Source organism: Rhinolophus hipposideros, assembly GCF_964194185.1.
Source record: "Rhinolophus hipposideros genome assembly, chromosome: 21".
Classification (NCBI taxonomy): domain Eukaryota; kingdom Metazoa; phylum Chordata; class Mammalia; order Chiroptera; family Rhinolophidae; genus Rhinolophus; species Rhinolophus hipposideros.
In genome coordinates this window covers 44,293,437-44,315,558 of record NC_138067.1, presented here as the reverse complement: position 1 = coordinate 44,315,558, position 22,122 = coordinate 44,293,437, and the positions used below count along the sequence as shown (strand labels likewise).

At 51.5% G+C, this 22,122-nt stretch overlaps 1 protein-coding gene across 5 annotated transcripts in view; it reads right to left on the bottom strand.

The window, feature by feature from the left end:
• Positions 1 to 7,993: 7,993 nt before the first annotated feature.
• Positions 7,994 to 22,122, bottom strand: part of MED25 (mediator complex subunit 25) — a 16,523-nt gene continuing 2,394 nt past the window's right edge. For 2 of the 5 annotated variants that reach the window (XM_081032474.1, XM_081032476.1), the window contains 15 exons: positions 18,992 to 19,090; positions 18,519 to 18,639; positions 18,077 to 18,239; positions 17,822 to 17,952; positions 17,436 to 17,523; positions 17,149 to 17,342; positions 16,584 to 16,712; positions 16,056 to 16,141; positions 15,927 to 15,984; positions 15,692 to 15,799; positions 13,273 to 13,461; positions 12,884 to 12,955; positions 12,537 to 12,755; positions 12,028 to 12,208; positions 11,484 to 11,615 (listed from right to left, as the gene is read on the bottom strand). In XM_081032474.1, the coding sequence (XP_080888600.1) occupies positions 11,518 to 11,615; positions 12,028 to 12,208; positions 12,537 to 12,755; positions 12,884 to 12,955; positions 13,273 to 13,461; positions 15,692 to 15,799; positions 15,927 to 15,984; positions 16,056 to 16,141; positions 16,584 to 16,712; positions 17,149 to 17,342; positions 17,436 to 17,523; positions 17,822 to 17,952; positions 18,077 to 18,239; positions 18,519 to 18,639; positions 18,992 to 19,090 (1,936 nt within the window). In that variant the 3' untranslated portion in view covers positions 11,484 to 11,517. Of the gene's footprint in view, positions 9,813 to 11,483; positions 11,616 to 12,027; positions 12,209 to 12,536; positions 12,756 to 12,883; positions 12,956 to 13,272; positions 13,462 to 15,691; positions 15,800 to 15,926; positions 15,985 to 16,055; positions 16,142 to 16,583; positions 16,713 to 17,148; positions 17,343 to 17,435; positions 17,524 to 17,821; positions 17,953 to 18,076; positions 18,240 to 18,518; positions 18,640 to 18,991; positions 19,091 to 22,122 lie in introns of those variants that run through there. The other 3 variants (XM_081032472.1, XM_081032473.1, XM_081032475.1) reach the window with 3 other exon arrangements.

Genomic DNA, 22,122 nt, shown 5'->3' with positions numbered 1-22,122 from the left:
CCTTAAACTTTTTAAAATAACCCTTCTGGCTGCTATGTTGATAATAAGATTGTAGGGCACGAGTGGAAGCAGGAGGGCAGAGAGGAGACTGTGGTAATAATCCAGACGAGAGGCACAGATGGGATGGGTCGCAGGCAGGGTGGCCACAGTGGAGGTGGTCATTTTCACAATTTCTTTTCAAGCTGGAGCTCAAAAGACTTGTGGAGAAAGTGAGAGAGAGGGATGAAGGATAATACCAAGGTTTTTGCCTGTACGAAGGTATCATTTAGTGGAAGGGAGCTGACTATAGAAGGAGCAGGTTGGGAGGTGGGGAGGCAGAAATTCCTGCTTCGGTTTGTGATGTGTTGAGTTTGAGAGGACTAAGCAATGTAGATAGAGGAGTCTGGAGATGAAACTTCAGAAGTCTTCAGTGTTTGAATCGATGAGAATGAATGACATCACAAAGAACGTGTATAGACAGAGACTGGGACACTCTATCCCTTTAGAGGTCAGGGCCTTGAGAGGCCACCAGCAAATGAGACAGAAGAGTGACCTGTGAAATGCAAGAAGCTCTGCTCCAGGTCATAATTCCCATCCTTGCTCCCCGTCCCCCCCACCCCACACACACAAGTCTGACCTAGATTGTGGCCAAATGGGGAGTCAGTACTCTCTGGACCCCGAATGCAAGTTAGATTTCAACAGGTACCTCCAGAGCCCTAATAATCACCCATGTCAGGACACCCTATTGCTGGCAGCAGGAAGGAAAAAGAACCACAGGGACAGAAGCCTCCTTAACCTCCCTAAATCCTTATTTCTCACCATTGTCCTTGATCCAAGCCATCAAGATCTCTTGCTTGGATGAGTTTCCTAACTCTTGCCTCCTTGTCTCTCATTCTACTAATCTTAACACTCCAATGGCTTCCCAGTGCCCTTAGAATGAAATACAAATTCCTCACCATGGCCTCTAAGGCCCTGCACCAGGAGGCCCCTGCTGCTGTCTCCACTGATTATTTTTCCTGCTCTCCACTTAGTTGATGCCTTCCCATTCTTCAGATCCCATCAGGACACGTGTGGGTACGAATTCCCAGGACTGTATAAACATGGAGAAAGGTGTGCTAGGATACGCTCCAGCATGAGCAAAATGAAAACATGTCAGAATGTGAGATGAAAATATAGGCTGAAATTCTATTAGTAACACTACGGTACAGCTCTCCGAAGCCATCTTGCTTACCCAGTGTGCCAATTTGAAAGACACTGTCCATTTTGTCTGTAAAACCTGCTGCCCAAGCTAGCTGGCTATTGTGATTAAGCAGTTCTCCCATCTGTTAGGCTGTGCACTTCCTGAGAAGTAGCTGTTACCAGACCTGTTTATGCCAGTTGTTCCTAAGTTAACAGTCTTATCAAACTAATGAAATATTAATGCGAGAGTTGTTTATAGGCAAACAAGGTTTCCTGCACTGGAAAGAACAAAGATGAGTTCCTTAAAAAAAAAAATCCTGCCAAATTAGGTGCAAGAAAAGCAACTATATAAATGATTGAATGGAAAAGCTCATAAAAACCTAGGAATACCCAGCTTTTGGTTTGCTTCCTAAGTGTTTTTAGGTTCTCTAGTCACTTAAAAAACAACACTGGAAATGATAAATATGGTTTGTGGATTCCGTTTACACAAGAATGTGTTGTATGAGAACTGGGAAACCAATACTTAAAGGTTTTGGTCCTAGAGAGATGAGTGACTGTTGAAATGTTTTTAGTCGAAATAAAACATTTGAAGTGTTTATGAAACTATTATAAAATAATAATGAATGTGAACTGTAACTGAAAAAAAATTTCAAAAAAGAATAAGAAAAAAATGCATTTAGGTGGTCATCACCACTATTAGCCATATATTTCTAACTTCCCAGTTGCCCAGCAATGGAAAGGATTCCACTTCCTAACCCCATATGGTTGAGTGGGGTCACATGATTAATTCAAGACAATGAGATCTGAGCAAACATGACCTATGTGAATTCAATCTGGAGCATTTAATTACTCACGTGATACCAGAGCTGTCTGTGCCTTTCCCATGCTGCTTGGCAATGTTGGAGATCTCTCAGCACACGCTCCAGCTGACCCTCCATGTAGCATGAGTGAGAAAATCCACCTTTGCTATTTTGAGTCACTGCAATTTGGGGGTTGTAATTGCAACATAACCAATCCTATCCTGATGTAGGTATGTCCTTCTCAAATAATCCTGTTTAGCCAGCTTTTGTTCAACCAATCAACTACCATTTTGACTGAGTTTACTTACAAGGCAAACTGGGAGTACAGGTAGGTTGGCTGTGTATGTGACCTAGACAAAGACACCAAGACAACACAGACAAAATGGGAGTAAGGCAATTTCTGTCCTGGGTTTCGGTTTTTGTTTTTGCGATTACAAAATGTTAAAAAGAAAAAAGAAACAGAAAGAAAAGGGGTCTGGCTGATGGACACTCTCCAAGCGCTATATAGTCTTCCTTAAATTTTCTCATCGTAATTCGTAATTATGTGTCTCCCACATTAGACTGGGAGCCTTGTAAGGACAAGGACGGTGTCTAGCTTACTGACAGTTATATCCCAAGAGCCCAGCACAGGGCTCTCTAGGTCTTAGAATTTTTTTTTTTTTGTCCACACCTCCACAGAGAGGGCTGGGATGTGTTCGCACCACAGGAAACCACCTGACCCGCTTCCCTGCAGTAGGTTGGGGTGATTCAGTTCTGACTATGGGAGCATAAGCGTGAGAGTCACGATGTCGGGAAAGGCATGACGTCAAGTGCATCACTTCTGGTCCCAGGTAAACAGGAGCGAGTGTGCTCTTCACGCCGGAGTGTGCTATTCCTTGTTCCCAGTGGTAGACACGAAGGATACCCAAATGTTGGGGCTGGTTACTGGATGAGAGCATGGGACCCTTAAGTCACTGCTGGAGGAGAGCCAGCCTAACCGGCATCAGATTGTCACAGTGGGGGTGGAAGGGTGCGGGAAACGGAGACAATCCTTTGATAAACCACTAAGATTTATAGATTTCTTAACATAGTCTGACGGCATCTCTCTTTCTCTGTCAAACACACACACACACAAGACCCTTTAATCCTATTTATCTACTCACCACAATGTGCCCTGCAGTCTGTAGCCTCCAGGCCTTGCCTACACTGTCCCCTCTATCTGGTGGCCCTTCCCTCTAGTTGTACGTATCAAAGAACAACCTGTACAGTTTAGTACCGTTTCCCTGAAAATAAGACCTAGCCGGACAATCAGCTCTAATGCGTCTTTTGGAGCAAAAATTAATATAAGAGCCGGTATTATATTAATTATATTAGACCGGGTCTTATAGTAAAATAAGACCGGGTCTTATATTAATTTTTGCTCCAAAAGACACATTAGAGCTAATTGTCCGGCTAGGTCTCATTTTCGGGGAAACACGGTATGTACTGTTTATTAAGCATCAAACTGTGAGTTTTCCTTTAATTCTCACAAGGGTCCTTCAAGGTCCGCTCATTAGAGCCTGGCCTTACAGACAGGAGAACTGAGTCTGCAAGGTGAGCTATCTGGCCACTTTCTCCTTCCATGAGGGCAGGAACCAACCACATCCATCTTTTCAGTACCCAGCTCCAACCCCTATCAGGCACCCAGTCAATATTTTTCAAACAAATGAAGTACAAATTGAAGACTCCAACATAAAGGGGGCTCCCACTGCAGTTTCCTGTCAAGTTCCTTGATTACCTCCTAGAGAATGGTTTAACCTCCTCCACTCTACTCAGGGTTCCCCCAAAACAGTAACCTGGATATCCTCAGCCACACACACTAGAATGGGTCAGACTGGTTGTCAGAGCTGGTGCCAGCCTGTATCACTTAATTTAAGACCACATTATTCTTGGAAAAGTAGTAATAGTTAATATTTCTTAAACACTATACCAAGCACTTCCTGCTTTAAGAACTCAGCAAATCCTCACCCCAGTCATGATGTTGACAATCTGATTATCCCCATTCTACAGATAGGGAAACCAAGATCAGGAGTCAAGTCTGAGGTCAAGGCCGACAAAAGGACAAGGGGGTAGTCACAAGGCTGGGTTCAAAATCTCAGCAGAAGCCCTTGGCCCTCACTAGTGAATGCCTCCTGCCCAAGGCACACCCACCACCATCAGCTTGGGGCTGGGACCCTCCCATCCTTGTCACATCATTTCTCACGTCTCTCAGCCCCCATCTGCCCTTCAGCGTACACTGTTCTAAATGCTCCCAGACTGCAAAAACCCGGACCTCCCCCACCCCTAAGCCCAGGGGCCTTTCTCCTTGCCTTCAGAGGGAAGGTGCATTGAGATGACTGCATCTACCCTCTCCCCGCCACCTTTTCTGATGCTTCTGCTGAACTGGTAAAAAATGAGTTGGTACAATTGTTGGTGTGCCAGATGTTTTTTGGAGGGGGCAATTTGGCAGTTCTGTCACCGTTTAAAATCTTGGCACCCCAAAAGATCCAAAACATCCTACCTGACCAATGGGACGTAATCAACTAAGAAAATGGAGGCATTCACATAAGGGAATTAGACTACACAGCCACGGTAAAGGACAGAAGGCTTTTTGCAAGATACGCTGTTGGATGAAAAAAGTAATCTACAGAATAAAGTAGGTGAGTAAGTTCTAGAGGTCTGCTGAACACAGGGCCTATAGCTAGCAATCCTCTACTGTACACTTAAATTTAAGAGGGTAGCTCTCATGTTTCGTCGTCTTAACACACATACACAAGCTAACAAAAAACCCAAAGGACACAAGGAAGCTTTTGGAGATGATACATCTGTTACCTTGATTGTAGTGACGCTTTCATGGGTGTATGTCTATGTCCCAATTCATCAAACTGTATACATTATAATGTGTAGTTTTTTGTATATCAATTGTACCTCAACAAACCTTTTTAAAAAAATAAAGCAGGCCACTACTGAAGAGCCACAAAATGAATGTATTTCACTACCTGCTTGTACGTATCTCTGAAGACACATAAGAAATTGGTAACTGATCTCCAGAGGGAGCTGTGAGAGACCGTGCATTTTTGGAACCTCTTCAAGTATGAACCATATGGTTTTACATATGAAAAAAACTCAATTTTTAAAAAGTTAAATTTTAAAATTGGCATACTCCTCAATCCTGAGATTTTGCTGCTATATATTACATATACGCTTATCCTCTGCAGCATATTTGATAATAGTGAAAAATTACAGAGCTAGCCGAATTCCCATGTGTCAAATAGCCTCTAAGATGGCCAGCCACCTCCTGGTCATACACTCTTAATCCTCTCAGCGTCAGTATGAGTTGGACCTAGTGACTTGTAATGAACAGAAGATGGTGAAAGCGATGACATATCATTTTGAAGACTAGGTTACAAAGACAGCAGCGTCCATCTTGGGTGCCCTCCCTCACTTCTGGAGAAGCCAGCTCACAGAGAAGTGAGCTGCCCTATGAAGAGGCTACCTGGTGAGAAACTGAGGGAGGCCCTGAGGCTCTGTGTCCAACCACCTGGGAGGAAGTGAATCTGGCCAACAGCAGGAGAGTGAGCTTGGAAGTGGGCCCTCTCCCAGTTGAGCCTTGACTGCAACCTTGAGAAAGACCTTGAGCCAGAGGCACCCAGAGAAGCTGTGCCTGGATTCCTGACCCAGAGCAACTGTGAGACAATGAACGCTTGTTTTCTGCCACTGAGTGGTGGGATTTGTTACAAATCGACAGACAGCTCATACAGATGGGATGGTTTGTGCAACTGGAATGTATCCATTTAATGGACAACTGACAGCAACTAAAAACAGGACATAAAGCCACAGGTAACAAACATGTGGAGGGATGGCCATTACTGATGTGGAGGGGGAAAGCCAAGATAAACAACATATAGAAACTGACCCCACTTCCGTAAAAACATTTAAGCAACTATGAAAGTTTCTATAAATATGCACGTACATCCCAACTGTCTCTGCGGAGGAGAGCAGTTGGCTCAGCGTGTGTTTGGGGTGTGAGAGGGGAGGGTGAGGTGTGAGAGTCCTTCACGTTTCATTCTAACACTTGCGTGCTTTTTCATCTTTATGAAACTGTAACCATGTGTTTAACTCAATACATTTTTAAGGTTTTTAGAAAACCCAAGATGGTGGGAAAACCTTTATTAGTGACTTTTGTATACCTTGAGACAAATACACCCTTTTTAAAGGTGTCATTTTTTCTCACAATTTTTCTTTATAGAGGCAGTAGGTGGGCATGTTCTCTCACTTGGGACAGGTTCACAGCTTTAAGCATTTTTGCCTTAATGTTTTTGTTTTGTTTTTCCCTTCTTCAATTTATGTTCTGCCACTTTTGCCTGATCTGCTCCTTTGGAAGAACTCTTAAGAATTTTCCAGTCTTGCTTCCAGCTCTAGATGCATGGTCCAAAAGCAAATTGGTCAAAAACTGAAATGTTTCCAACCACTCACTCACCGAATTCCTACCTTCATGGATGCTATGGGGATTTTGACAAGCTGGCATGCCTTTTTAGCAGTTTTGCCTACCACATTTGCCACCTAAGAGTGCCTTTTCACCAGCGACGGTTAACAGTGGCTAACGGCAGCTCTCCGGTGGAGAACTATACTGAGCCTGCCAGCTGCTCAATCCTACAGGGAAGTCATTATTTGACATATGGGGAAACTGAGGCTGAGAGACCTGCCCAAAGCCACAGAGTGAGTCAGTGCTGGAGCTGGATTTTAAACCCTGCTCTTCTAAGGTTTTCACTATTTGTTCTACTGTGTTCCCCAAAAATAAGACCTAGCAGGACAATCAGCTCTAATGTGTCTTTTGGAGGAAAAAATTAATATAAGACCCGGTATTATATTGTATATTATACCCAATCTCATTATAGTAAAATAAGACCGGGTCTTATATTGATTTTTGCTCCAAAGGACGCAGTAGAGCTGATTGTCCGTCCGGCTAGGTCTCATTCTCGGAGAAACACGGTATACTTAAGCAGCTTTAGCAGTAGCTGGCACCCAGAGAAAAACTTTCCAAGATTTGCTCTGTTGGTGTTGGCTGGTTCTAAGAGGCACGTTAAGCACTGAATGCCTGTTGTCTTTACCTGGACTGTGAAATGTGGAAGTGAGTTCTATGTATCTAGATCTTTCCTCACTCTTTGGACATTCCAATAACCCTGGGCTTGCTTGTGCTTCCCGTGAATAGATCAGTCCCTTTGGTTCCTTTCACTGGGTGTGGAGGTAAAGAGGGCCTCACTGTCCAGGGATGGCCAAAGCAGCAACTGGGAACATTTCTTTTCGACCAATTTGTCCCAGACCCAAAGCTGTCTTTACCTGCAGGGCCATTTCCACCCCGGTGGAAACAGCACTGGCTGCTCTCCACTCGTCTTCTTCCCCTTTCAGCAGCTTTGGACAGGCGATCGATCACTCTCTCCTCAAAAACACTCAAGCTTCCAGAACACACTTGCCTGGTCCTCCTGCCCAACCCTTACACGTGGGTCTTTCTCAGGGCTCTGTCCTTGTCCTCTTGTCTTCTCCTTCTTCCAGAGGTCGCAAAATGGCGGCCTGGTGGCCTCATTAGACCCACCAGCGGATTTTGTTTGGTCCTCACAGTGTTTTTTGTCTTTAATTTGAATGCCATGAGGCGGGGCAAGCACTCTCCAAGTTCGCCACAGTCCCCATCATTCCCTACTGTCTTACACCCGTCCGCTTCACACATTTCCATCACCTGCCTGGTCCCTGAAGCCATCTGAGTTTTCAGAAACCCCTGCTACACACACTGCCTGGGAAACCTCACCCACTTTCCCTTCGTCAACTACCAGCAGCCTGTCCTACTCCTTTCTTTTGCGTCAGAATCACCTAGGGAGCTTGTTCAACGTCCCCGGCCTCCCTCCCTCCCTCCCTTCCTCCCTCCCCCAGACTCAATTCAACAGTTTTAGGGCAGGGATCGGAAACTCAAATGCCTACAGGAGCCAGGCGGGCCACATAAATGAGTGAACTAGCCAGGTATAAGAAAAGTCAACGGCCAGAAATATAATCAAATTGTATCTTTACTGAACTACGGTGAATGCATGGGAACATAATACAAACATGTTTGATACTGGAGTTTATATTTCAAATTCAAAGTTGAAAAAATACAAATTGAAAAATAGATTTAATTATTAAAATTTTCTCTTTCGTAATTCTTTTGCTCCTTTGATTTGAAGCCGGAAGGCTGACGTCGACCGTTCCACACCAAGACATCAGCGTCAGGCCTGGGCTGGCGCGGTGGGATGGGCACTTGAGAATTCAACCTTGACTCCTGCGAACGGTGTTTCATTTGATTCAGTTTCATAACGGAAAACTGCTGTTCACAAGCGTGGGTACCTGCAAACTCAGAGATTCGGGACAACTACTGGAGAGCTGTAGGGCTGAGACCTTCCAGCAGTCACAGCGGGGAGCCAGCACCCTATTGCACTGTCGTTCAGTAACTACTCTTTGTGGTCTGCATTCACACGACCAATATTAACCAACAAAAGCAAACTGCACAGTGTTACTTTATTTTCATAAAGTCTGGATGCAGAGCCTTTGGGGGAATTTGGTCTTTAACCCCACAATTTGGGTAAATATGGTCCGGGCCATGTATCTCATTTCGGGAAACCAGCTGCAGCAAAGGAAAGCAAATCAGAATATTCCTTGCCAATGGCTTCCCCGTCTTTGCCAGGACTGGGCAAATACCGTTATACATTCAAGTAGCTGTTTGTAAATGTCCTTGCGGAGAAATAAGAGTGTTCAGGAGGGTTGTAATCTTGACCCGAAGACTGACCTTCTCAGGGGAACCAAGGTGTGGCTTTTGTCTTATTTGAAATGAACCAACTACATTGATTTCAACAGTTCTGATTTCTTCCACACCATCGTGTGACGACCAGGTCACAGAGCTTCTGTGAAATACACTGGTCAAGTTCGCCCTCATCCTGCCCTTGGTTAAAGTACAGAAGCGCGACAAGGACGTTCACTTTGTATTCCATTTACTCTCAGCACAATTCAATTCCAGGGGATTGACAGAAGGACCTGACTTCTGTGTTCTTGCCAAATGTTGCCACCTTGGATTTGGTATCCTGACAAGTTCCCCTGTGACACAGATCATTAGATTACAACTTTCTGTAGCTGTGCTTAGGAATTCTGACCAGTCTATGTGAAACTTTTCACTTGTCAATACACACACACAAATAAGTCATTTCCCAGTGTTGGGCCTGTCTTGGCACCATGTCACAGACTTCTTCGGTCACATCAAAATGCTCAACTTCACCAATAAATAAAGCTAACGGGGTAGTAGTAGTAGTTCATGCGCAGGAATAGAAAAGGCCACAATTGATTTGACTCTTTCAAGCAACTGGACTTGTAAATCTTCTGATTTCTCTTTAACACACCGTGCAAAGCAAATAAATGCCTGTTAGACTTTAATGGCCTAAACAGATGTGTGTTTCTGTCCAGGACACGTTATTCTGCTCCTTTATAAACTTGCCACCTGTAGGAGGTTTTAATGCCCGAGTAATTCTTTCCACGTCATTCTGGAACTGCATATGGCAGCCATGTCATTTCTATTGTTTGCTTCCCAAAGCAAACCCTACTGACATTTGAGGCCCTTTTTCAGTTCATTGAGTATCGCATCTCGTGTCTGTTCTGTATACTGGTCGAAGCTCTTACTGTGCTTTGATTCATAATGACGTTTCAGGTTGTATTCTTTCAACACAGACATGATTTTTTTGCATATTAAACACGTAGGCATGCTCTTCACTTCCACAAAGAAATAGTCTCGCTCCCATTTTTTCCGAAACACGGGGCCCTCTCGTTCTCTCTTTGGTTGTGCCACTTTTGATAGAGACATGGGTACAAGAAAGATTTCACTTCCTCTGCATGCTACCACACAAACAACCACAGGGCAAGCCCAGTGACAAAGGTGGGGGAGCAAGAGGGAGTGGTGGGGACTGTGGCGAACTAGAGAGCACACGCCCCATTGCAAGGGGCAGCTCCAGCCCGTTGTTGCTAGGCAGAAGGGCGGGCCCAGGGATGCCAGATCTTATAACTTGTCAAGAGAAGCCAAGACTGCTGTGTGTGTGAGTGTGTGTGTGTGTGTGTGTGTATGTGTGTGTGTGTGTGTGTACACATGAGAGAGAAAGAATTATCCCAATTTTTACAACTAACTCATTAGGAAAAAATACCACGTATGCTAACACAGGGAAGGCCAAACAAAACTCATCTGTAGAGTGGCCCATGGGCCACCAGATTGCAACCTCTCTCCTGGTATGGGGCCCGGGAATCCAATGTTAACCAGTGCCCCAAACAACACGGATGCTGGTGGTCCAGGTGTGGACCACACTGAGCAACACTAGTCTCCAGTCTGGCAACAGACAACTAACTGCCGCCTGGGAGGGAGACCACCCACGCGCCCCACACCCGTGTCTGTATCCAGCTGCCCCTGTGACATCTCTGAGGACATCCTTCAGGTTCCTTGCCGCACATGTCCCAAACCTGTTTCTTGCCAGGTTTTCTATCTCAGGGACAGCCCCACTGTCCACCCCATCCAGAGCCCTGGAAGGACGGTCTCTGACTAGGACCCAGGGCCTGCCCTCTTTCCATGTGAACTCGTCCATTCCTGTGGCTTCCACCGCCAAACACACTGTCTCGTAAGGACGCAGTCTAAGCTCCCAACATGGCAACTGTCACTTGGACATACCTTGGATCATTAGCATTCACTACTGGCTCCTTCTCTCAGTTCCCTAACTCAGGGAGGCCCCACTATCTACCAGCACCCAGGCCGGGTCCCAGGGGCTGACCTCAAACCACTCCCCCAACCTCCAACTCCCTTCACCTGGCACCGCAGCCCCCAGCCTCAGTCCTTCTGCTCCCGACTCTGCCCCAGCCCGTCCTCTGGCATCACCTCTCCCCAGAACCACCGCCCAGCCTCCTCCCTGCCTTTCCTACTACTGGCCAACCAAGGCCTGCCCTCTGCTTGTGGTCTCCAGTGGCTCTTAGATCCCCAGGACAAACCTTGAGATGCTCAGTTTAGAACCTAAGCCCCCTCCCAACCTGGCACCTGCCTACCTCCGGCCCTCCCGCCCTCGTGCTCACATTCCAGAAGCACTGATCAACTTGCTCCCCAGGACACCCCAAGCTTTCCCCTGCCTTTGTGCATTCTGCTTCCTCCACACCGGGGTGCCATCTGCCTCCTTCCTTCCTGGCCTCAACAACTCCTGCTTCTTTTCCAAGACTCTGCTGAGCCTGGCTGGCTCAGAGGCCTCTTCCGGACCCCCTGGTACCCTCTCTCTACCTCCATGAGAGCCCGTGGTCCTATAAGCGCTTCCTGCCTGCCTCCGTGTCTCCCCAAGCCGGGCTGCACCAGACTGACTCACTGCCAAGGTCCCGGCATCACCAGCCTGGGGCCTCAGGGACGTCTGCTGAGGCAAGAACAAGGACAGAGACGTCTCTCCCCAGGTCTCCTCCTGCCCAGTCCTGGGGATGTCAGTGACGGGAGGCGGGGCATGTGTTAAAAGGAACTTTATTGGGTATTGGGGGTTCAGATGAGGTCCATGAGGATGTCGTCCTCCATGACGCTGGGCTGCAGGCCCGGCTGGGGGACCGGGCCCCGGGGACCCCCGCTCAGCAGCATCTGACCTGGGGGGCAGTGGGGAAGGGACTGCATCTCCCAGTAGTCCCTGGGGCCCTGGGGGGCCCTGGGGCTGCTTCCTCCCACCTCCTCTGGGAGTCCAAAGCACTGAGTTGTCTAGGAAGCCCTGGGGGTACCCATCAGAGGCGCTTTCTGGCCCCATCTGGACACAAATGTGCTGTTTTCCATAAGCCTTTGGGAGCCCGTACCCCAAAATACCTTTCTGGCCCTAAGACTACGATTCCCAGCAACCCCAGGAAGACACATAGGAGGGGGTTCCCTGTCCCTCAGAACCATGGGGGACCCTCTCTTTCTGGATCCCAGGATTTTACTTTCCCAAGAGCCCTTGTTCTTGGCGTTCCAGCCCAGGGGCTACTGGGAATCTCAGCCCAGACCCCGGCCTCCCCCAGACCTCCTTACCTGGCAGTGGAGCCCTCGGGGGAAGCTGTGCGGGCCAGGACTGAGTGGGTGGTGGGTGCAGAAGTGGGGGCCCCAGCTGGGGCTGCCCCAGACCCTGGTGTGGTGGAGGCAGCAGTGCAGGGGCCCCTGGTGGTTGGAGGTGGTGGAGGGAAGCCTGTGGTGGGGGCACCCCAGTCTGGGGCTGGGGAACAAAGAAAGCTGCTCAGAAGACCCCCAGTGGGGAGACCCTGCCCCACCATGCACCTCTGGCACAGAAGCTACTCAGAGAACACCTCATCTAGTGGTTTGTGATGGGGGTGGTGGTGGGGGGGAGTGCGGGTGTCTTTCTTCAAAGCAATCTTAGCAGAAGCCCATGTAAGACACACAGAGGAGCTAGTTGGCCGGGGGCATTTGGCGGGACTCTAGTCACACCCTTTGATCAACCCAACCTCCCTCCTCCGAAATGAAAGGACTAGAACCATCAGGGCCCAGGACTCATGCTCCTAGCTGCCCCCCATCCCAAATCTCACCGGCGGTGGGTTGAGGAGAAGGCTCCGCAGCTGGGGGTTGGCCCCGGGGTTCTGGGGCCGAAGGATGGGTCCAGGAGGGGGTGGGCCGGGAGCTGCTCCAGGAGGACCTTGGGGGGCGCCTGGGGGGGCCTGGGCAGCACCCTGGGGCTGGGGCTGGCCTGCACTTGTGGAAGCCCCCACAGTGCCTTGAGGCTGGGGCTGTGGTGGGCGGAGCTGGAGCTAGTGGGAAGAGATGGGGGTGAGAGACAGAGACCCCAGACCCCTCAGTCTCCACAGCTAAGTCAGAACAACGGTGTCCTCTGGGCCGCCCCCCACCCTGGCCCTGACCCTGCCGGGCTTGTCCTCACCAGGTTCTGCGAGGGCCTTGCCTGGTCCTCCAGAATGGGGCCCAGCCCAGGGGGTGCTTGCTGTGCCCCCATCTGTGTGGGGAGAGAGGGAGCAGGTCAGGGATTTGGTGGGAAGTCCCCATGTCGGGGTGAGCCCTACAGGGTAACCTGTAAGGAGCTGGGAACGTTTCTGTCGTGGGGGTGAGGGATCTGGGAAGTGAACCTTACATTCCCACGTCCCCAGAAGGGGGAAGTGTCTCGGACATTCGGGGATGGCACTGAACGTAGACAGCCGTGTCTTGGGAGAGGGACAAGTGCCTGGCACTGAAGCCCCAAGAGGGCCCCTGGGGATGTGGCCGTGAACTCTGAGGCCCTGGCGGGCAGGGCTGGGTACGGGCCGTGTCACTGACCCCGCGCTGCTGCTCCAGTTTCTGCTGCTGCACCTGCTTGTGGTTGGTTATGACCTGCCGGATGCCGTTGACGAAGCCGCCCTGGTCGTAGGGGATGAGGCCCATGAAGATCTTCTTCTTGGACGAGTACAGGAGCATGAGCACGCGCACCTCGCAGGGGGCCGTGTGGGGGAAGTGCACGCAGCCCGCCTGACAGGGAGACAAGTACAACTAGTCACATCCTGGAGGAGGAGGCACCCCACACCTCAGTTCTAGAAGGTTCTAGAAGCCCTTCAGGCAAGGGATGGCGAGGTTTCTGCTGTGAAAGGCTGAGGCTGCTCCAAAAGCAGAAACTGAGGGTCTTAAGGGAGAGCTGGGTGCCCAAGAGCCAGGGTGAGGCTGGGGTTCTCGCTGACTTTGGGAGAGCGAAGAGAAAGTGCCCCCGACATGGGGCTGGATCCCAACCCTCCAACCGGGACCTTCTGCCTAACTTGTGGGGCTACCCTCTTAAGGGCCACTGGGCGGGAGGGGGGTGCTCATGGCCGGGAGGGAGGGGCTTTGACACGGAGCTGGCACCCAAAGCACATGACCAATGGCAGTGGCAGACACCACGACTGACCCAGGGGATCCCAGAGACCCTTCGGGGGTGGCCAGACCCCTGGCCTCAGTATCTAACAGTGAAAAGCGCAGGCAGCAGCGCCAACATCACAGGTCTGTGTGACTGTGGGATGTGTCCATACACACCAGCCATCCTGCCCGCGGCTGGACGCAAAGGAAGTGCCCAAGAGACGCGTGTGAACATGAAATGAGGCCATAATATACGGGCATTCAGAACAGGGGCTCCTGAGGGAGAAGGGGCTGACAAGGTTGAGGTCCCACCTCTGAGACCTTGGCCACGTGAGTTTACTTCTCGGAGCCTCGGTTTCCCATCTGAGGCAGATCCTGCTGGTTGCCCACCCAAGACCCACACGCCCTCTGCCCTGTGCAGAGAACCCCGATTCCGTCTGGCGGAGCAACACGACCAGGCCCGTGCACTGGATCTGGCCCAGGAGACGGAGGAGAAGCCTGCTTGGGGGTGTGGGAAAGTGTCTGCTTTCCTGAAGAGAGGGAAATACACGGCTGATGGCACGCTTCCTTCCTGCCTCCTGCATCCTCATACAAGATTCCTCGCGCTTCGAGAGCCATCATGTGATCATAAGAGAGAAGCCAAGACAACCACAGATTCTGGCCCTGACGTAGGGCTACAAAACTAACCCCAATAGCCACCCACCTCTGGATGTGCCATTATGTGTCAAAAATACATGCCTGCTGGTACAATGCTTGCTTTGGGGACATCCCTCTCAGAATCCAGCTGCCATGCTGTGTGGAAGCCCAAGCCACGTGGAGAGGCCAGGTGTAAGCGCTCTGATGGCCAGGCCCGGCTGCGCCCCCAGCTGACTGCCTGCATCATGTGAGTCAGTCTTGAATGTCCAGCCCATTCCAGCTTTCAGATGACCGTCTCAGCCACCATCTGATGGCAATCCCACGAAAGTCCCCCAGCGAGACTAGCCGACCCACAGAACTGTGAGAAATTAATTGTTTTAGGTCCCTACCCCAATAATCTATTTGTTCTAAAAACCTTGGCTGGTTGGGTTTATGTTACATGCATCCATCCAGAAGCCTTCCTGACTCTCTGGATCTTTGTAGAATTTTTCTGAAGATTCCACGAGGTAAGCCACCAAAAGTCCCCTCTCCTGGAGGTTGACAGGATGTACTCAATAACCAGCTTTGTTGCTACGTACCAGGCAGGCCCTCCCTCAGTGCTATGAGCTTAATTGTATCCTCCAAAAAGACACACCAATGTTCCAACCCCCACCCCGAACCTGGAAATACAGTCTTTGCAGATGTAACAAGTTAAGATGAGGTCATTAGCGTGGGCCCTAATCCAATGACTGGTGTCCTTGTAAGAAAGCAGACGGACACACAGGGAGAAGAACATGATGTGAAGATACAGACACAAAGGGAGGGCCGGCCATGTGAGGATGGAGGCAGAGATGGGCGTTTTGCTGCTTGAAGCCAACAACGCCAGGCTGCCAGCTGCAAAAGGCCATAACGTGTCCCTCCCCTGGAGCCTTTGCAGAGCATGGCCCTACCGACACCCTGATTGCAGACTTCTAGTTTCCAGAACTGTGAGAGAATAAATTTCTGTTGTTCTCAGCCCCAGGAAACCAATACACCCTCTGTCAGAGCCCACAACTTCTTCCCAATTGCTCGTCACATCTTGTCCCATTTTAACACAGAATCAACCTCCATCTTGGGCGTATTATAATTATAATACGAGCCAAGGCTCTGGAAGAAAGCTGAGGAGCCCAAGCTCACAAAGCCTACCCAACCGTGAGCACGGCTGCCTCAGGCCCAGCAGGAGGAGTGAGCACCCCAGCCCACGCAGCCCAGGACTCACGAAGCCATTGCCCATGATGCGGTAGAGGCCTTTGAGGGACTCCAGGTCCTTGTTGGTGAAGTGGAACTGGACCATCCTCGAGTTCCGGAACAAAGGGCCCAGAGTGGTCTGGGGAGACAGAGGTGGGGCAGTGAGGAGGGACAAGCAGAGGTGGAAGGGGGCAGGAAGGAACGAAGGAAAAAGAGAGCGGCAAGCTGATGGACAGGGCTTGGGGGTCCTCCCGCGGGCCACTCACCAGCAGCTGTTGGGGGATAAGCTGCATGATCAGCTTCTGGGGCCACTGCTCTGTCTTCCTGGGGGACAACAAGGAAGGTGTCAAGAGGAGGCAAACCCCAGCCCACCCGGCCCCCCGACAGTCACCTACAGGTTCTCGCCGTGATTCACGTAGACCTGGCAGGGCAGTGACCTCGTCAGCTTGGTGTTGGCGTCCACGGAGGCGGGTTTGGGCTTCTAAGCGGGAAAGATGGGTGTATCCCAGGGAGAAGTGCCTGGGCCCGTCCCCTCGACCCCTCCTATTCTACCCTGGGAGCCCCCAAAGCTTAGGACCTCCCCCAGTTTAAATCCCAGGAATCATGGGGCCCCCTTCTAGACAATCAATCCTCCAATCCTCTAGATATCAAATTCCACAAATGTTGGGGTACGTCCTCTTGCCCCAAATTGCACAACCCTGTCCCCTTGATGCCACAATCCCCTGGACTCGGAATCTAAGACTTCTCTCAGTTCTTCACCAGTAACACAACTCTTACTACCTCCTTCGGCTTGAACTCTGGACTACACATCCCATGCTTCCTGTGGACTACCCTCAGCACCACAAGTCTCATGACCCTGGGGGCCCCTCCCCCAGCCCGGCCTATAAGATCCACATACCCAATGGCTCCTCAAGCTGACTCACCTCCTGCCACTCGAGGACCCCGCTCCAGGCCAGTAGTTTATTGGAGACTGACTGCTGCCCACCAAGGGCCGAAGCCCCCAGCTGGGCCGGGGAAGGGCCATTTACCCCGCCTGGGGCCACCGTGCCTGCCTATCAGAGGGGAGGAAGCAGGGCAGAGAGGCAGGTCAGACCATCTCCTGGGAGGGGCTATCCTGAGAGAGGATACAGGCCAGCAAGATAGGGACAAAGGCACCTTCCTCTGCCCCCCTGCGCCCAGAACAGCTGTCCCTGGGACATAAATGCTCTGATCCTGCGGGATTCCGGGACACAGTCCCATGATGCCCTGGGCGAGCAAGAACCTGTGGGATCCTCAGAAGAGTCTTCGCCACCAGGAACCACAGCCCCATGACTCCGTCCCCAGACCCACTAGTCTGTGTTGTCTATAACACAAGGCCCATGGGCTCCTAAGGACCCAGAACACAAGACCCACACCTCTGGGCCCCCCTCAGGCAGGCAAATTGCTCGTGCTCTGCACTGTGCTAGCCCAGGACAGCCAGGGGGAAGGAGTGGGGCAGCAGGCACTTACCATGGATGGTGCCCCAGGCTGTGCAGTGGGGGCCAGGCCCTGGCCAGGGGCCACTGTGGAGACCAGGCTGGGCTGGGAAGCGGAGGATGGCTTGGGAGCACCAGGAGGCCCTGGAGGCAGTGGAGGGGCCTGGGCCTGGCTGAAGGGGGGACCCACTCCTGGAGCCGCTTGCTGGAGAGGGTTTATGGGTGAGACTGTAGGAGAGACCCAGCGAAGAAGTGGGGCAGGTGAGTGCAGAAAGGCCTGACTGGCCCAGGGCCACCCTGCAATCTTGCCCCGGGACTCACAGCGCGGGCCCAGGCCAGCTTTCTGGTTCTTGGCGGCCTCCACTGCATTCTGGGCAGCCACTTGAGCTGCGCTCAGGTTCCCGGGGACCTAGGGACAGAGGGGAAGGGCCAGTAAGGACCATGCACCGCATTCTGGTGTCACATGGGGCCACACTACCCACGCCCGCACAAGGTATCGGCACCCCAACTCCCAAAACCGTGGGAGCTCATGACTCCCACTGCCCTACAGGGACGTGATTCCTCAGCCCCAAGAGTCCCATCCTCCTCAGGTCCCAAGGGAGACTCCCATCACCTCTTAACCCCCGACATCCAACTAGGTCTCTCCCAAGGAGCCAGGGCTCCTGCAAGGCCCCAGAAGTGTGCTCCTTTCCTGGTGATGTCCATACCTGGTACTGCTGGGGAACGGGTGGCAGAGGCTGTTGAGGGGCTGCTGAGAGTGGGGCACCCGAGGGTGGAGCTGGCGGCAGGGGGACAGGCTGCTTTGACTGGAGAGGGCCTGGGGCTGAGCCACCCCCAACTGAAAGCCAAGGACAGATCGGCCGAGCCCCGTGAGAAGGGATTTGAGAGAGGAAGGAAATCCAAGTCAGAGTGAGCCAGCTGGGGAGACTCCCCCAGCCCCCACACCAGCACCCGGGCCTCACCCGGCAGCACGAGCCCCCGCACCAACACCATGTGCCGTGGATCCTGGCTCACATCCGCTGGCGGCTGCAGTGGCTCCAGCATGGCCGGGGGAGCCGCCTTCTCGAACAGAAGCCGAAGGGCGGGCAGCTTCCGGGGAGACACGATGGAAAAGTGGATCCCTCGCTGTAGGAGAGGAGATAAGCAGTCAGAACAGGGACATAGGGGCCAACCCCCCAGGCTGCCACACACACGTGCTGGGCGGTCAGATGGCATGGGCCTTAAAACCAAATTCTCATCAGGCTCTAAGACAGGGGACCATGCAAACTTTATTAGCTGCCCCAGGGGGTTTTGGGGTACAGCTCTTCCAACAGGAGTAAGCAGAACTGGCCACGGATTCTGTGACCATTCTGTGACCCGGGAATCCAGCCCCAGCCCTCCTCCCTCAGACCTGGGAGTCCTCACCTCCCCAATCTTCTGCACGAGACTCTCTGTTGTGCACCCAGAGTACGTGGTGCTCTCCACAGCAGGCAGCAGGTACGGGGGTGAGTTACAGATAAGGAGGCAGACGCGGTGTGTCTGGCCACTGCCAGGGACAAGGAAAGATGTGGAGCAGGAGGCAAACAAGGGCCCTGAAAAGGGACCCAGACCCAGCACCAGCAGAGGTGCAAATACTCTGCCCCACACGAAGTCAGGAAGAATGGCCCCATTTTACAGCTGAACACACTTAGTTCTTGACTTGCTCTAAGTTGCCCAGGAGGCAGGGGAAGGAGGCAGACTCCCTTCCTGATGATGCTACTAAGGCGGCACCAGCCAGGGGACACCGCCTGACTACGAGCCCCAACTTCCCAGTGTGAGGCGGGGTATGGAGTCCCATACCAGGCAAAGGGGACGAAGACCAACACAGGACACGAGCCCTACGTGGCAGGCACACTCACATCTGCTCTCGCATCTTCTTGAAGTCATCAAACAGCTGCAGGGCGGTGCTGAGGCCTTCTGCAATGAGGCTGCAGCTCTCGCCACCCCCGCCCATGAACCTGCAGGAAGCCAGGCTGTCAGTACCCGGGGGTCCCTGTGGCACCCAGGGCGGCCACCTCCCAGCCTCCACACCACACCAGGAGACCCTGCACTGGACTGTGTGCCTTTGAGATGATGGGACACTGCCGAGTTCCCTGCTCTGTCCCCCGTACTGGCTCAGCACCAGGCCCAGAGACATGTCATCTACAACTGAGTCCCTCTGGTAAGAGGCCGTCAGAGAATGAAACGGAAAAGGCCTGGGATTCCATGCTGTGTCCCAATTCCTGTGTACCTCCGCTCTCTGGGCCATCTTTCAATCATTAAAGCCAGCCTTCCCAGCCTAGTACAGGGCCTCCTCTTCCCCCACAGTGCTTTGGGTTGAATGATGTCCCCCCAGAAAAGAAATGTTCAAGTCTTATCCCCTAGGACCTCAGAACGTGACCTTATTTGGAAACAAGGCCTTTATGGAGGTGATCAGGCTGCAATGAGGTTCTTTGGATTGGCCCTCCTCTGATATGAACCGCGTCCTTACCAAAGGGGGAATGAGACACAGAGACAGACACGCTCAGAGGAAAAGACAATGTGGAGACCCGGGAGAATTCCAGGTGGAGATCAGAGTGACACTGACCAGAAGCTGCAAGAGGCAGAGCAGGGTCCTCCCCTACAGGTTCCAGAGGGGGCCGAGCCTGTCACCCCGATCTCGGACTCCCGGATCCAGAACTGTGAGACACCACATTCCTGCTGTCTGGGCCACCCAGTTTTTACTACTTGTTACGGCAGCCTCAGAACACTTATACACACAGAGACTCCGGTTTCTCCACCTGGTCTGTACACAGGTCACCAGCGCCCATCTCCATGTGGCACGTGGAAGGCCTCTGCTACAGTGCAGCTGTTGCCATAATGCCTCAGGTCACGTGGTTGTGAGGCTGACCCTTTGCCACCAGGGACATCTGTGCAGACTGGGCCCCGCTCTGAGGACCCTTGTTCCCCTTAACTGCGGCGTGTGCCCTTGCCTGCACCTGTATCCCCCACAAGGCAGGACAGGGCTGAGTCCTCTCTTGCCCCAGCCTCACCAACCCCCACCCCCCCAGTCTGGCACGAGAGGCGCCTTGGGAAATGGTGTGAAATAAACGAAAGGCTGCAAATCCCACGATGTCCATCAAGGCCATGACAGAGCCAAGCCCTCAGACGAATGTCTGGGGCCCATGTCCTCCTTCCCGCTGCATCCCTCTCTGCGTGAGCCCTCCAGAATGTCCCGTGGCCCTGGTCTTCAGAACCTGTCACACATCCAGGACTCTGCCTATGCTGTCTGCCCCACCACCACAGACCCTCTTCTTCTGGTCCAGGTGGAAACCCTGCTTCTCTCCTGACACCCAGACTAGTGTCCTCCTCCTCCGGGAAGCCTGCCCCACCTGCCACCTGATTTTAGGGCCCTCCCTGATCACATCCCATGTGACTCCATACTGCCCCTGTCAATGTTCCCTCCACAGTTCAACTTCCATCCCCCGAGCTGGTGCAGCCCTCAGGGAGGGAGGCCAAGGGGTCTGAGCCATCTCTAGGATGTGCCCAAGGACACACAGGGCCTTGAAAAGACCTGTTGGCTAAGTGAGCGCAGCAGCAGCCTGGCCGACTGCCACCATGACCAAGTTCTCTGCGAGTTCTTCCCAGTTACAGGCTTCTACCCTCTGCTTCCAATCTGCCTTGAGCACAGTGACCACTTCCTTTCCCCTCCCAGGGCGCTCAGCCTATACCACTGCCCCATAACACCCCCCACACCCAATCCTCTTCTTCCTCACCATTGAGACCTGTTTTACACAGGAATTTTAATGTCACGAAGTTCAGGCAGACCCCAACGAATGCACCCCAATTGGATCCACCCAACTGACAGCTTCCTGTTCTGAAAGAAATCAAACCACGGTTTTCACAGGCCTTTCTGAGACTGAAGCCAAAAGTGCCATGGCTGGGGTTGGGGGACCAGGGTGAGAGGTGTGGGGAGAGATAGGGAGCAATTCCTTCAAACATATGCGGTCTCCTTTCCGAGTGATGCAAGCGTTCTGGATGAGGTGGGAGCTGTACAGCATTGTGAGTGTACTCAATGCCACTGAACTGTTCACTTTAAAATGATAACTTCCGTTATGTGAATTTCACCTCAATTAAAAAAGGTAGTTTGAGGGAAATTGTGATCGACCAACCACTTTTAGATTCTAAAACTTGCGTTTTCCTTACTGAACACTGAATGTAAGCCATCTGTTACCAGATCAGAGAGACATACAACAAATATTCTAAGAAATGAGAAAAACCTGAAAATGGGGAGCAGAAAAAAATATGGCCAATTGTAAAATGTTTCAACTATCATAAACCTTACGATACACTTTAGTTCCAAATAAACCTCTCCACGTTACAGACACAAAGTAAAATAAAAATGAACTGAAAGAGCGCTGGGTGCTCTTACTGATTCCCCATTCTCACTCCCCCTATTTTGTCCTACCAGATGCTACATCCTCGAGTTTTTATCACCCACTTTCACAGGCGAGTAGGTCCCTGGAGGCCCCGGAGGTACTGGCCACATGAATGAATCTGAACACCAGTCAGGGCCAGGTTCCCCCACCCGCCTGTCACCTCATGTGAACACCAGCTCCAAGAGGGCCAGGATCTTGCCTGTTTTGTGTCCCGACTCCTTTGTGCCTAGGACAATTTGCTCCACAAATGCCTTTTGAATGAATGAATGAATGAATGAACAAACGAATGGATTGTTACAATGCCATGAGGAAGATTCTCAGGGCTCTTTTCCTTCTACCATATTCTCTCTGGCCTGAGTCACTAGCTGTAGGAGGCGGGGAAATTCACCTGTTTTGTAAGAAAGGAAATGTGACATCAGAAATGAATCTTCCCAAAGCAAGGCCGTTTCAAAAATCACATTGCATGCTTTGTTCCTTAAATTCTGAACATTCCTGGAGAAGATAAGATTTCTCCAAGTGTGAACAAAACTTGCTGACTTTCCTTGTGACCTGCCTGGAACGTCACAGAAACTGAGTTCAGATGGTTATGTAGG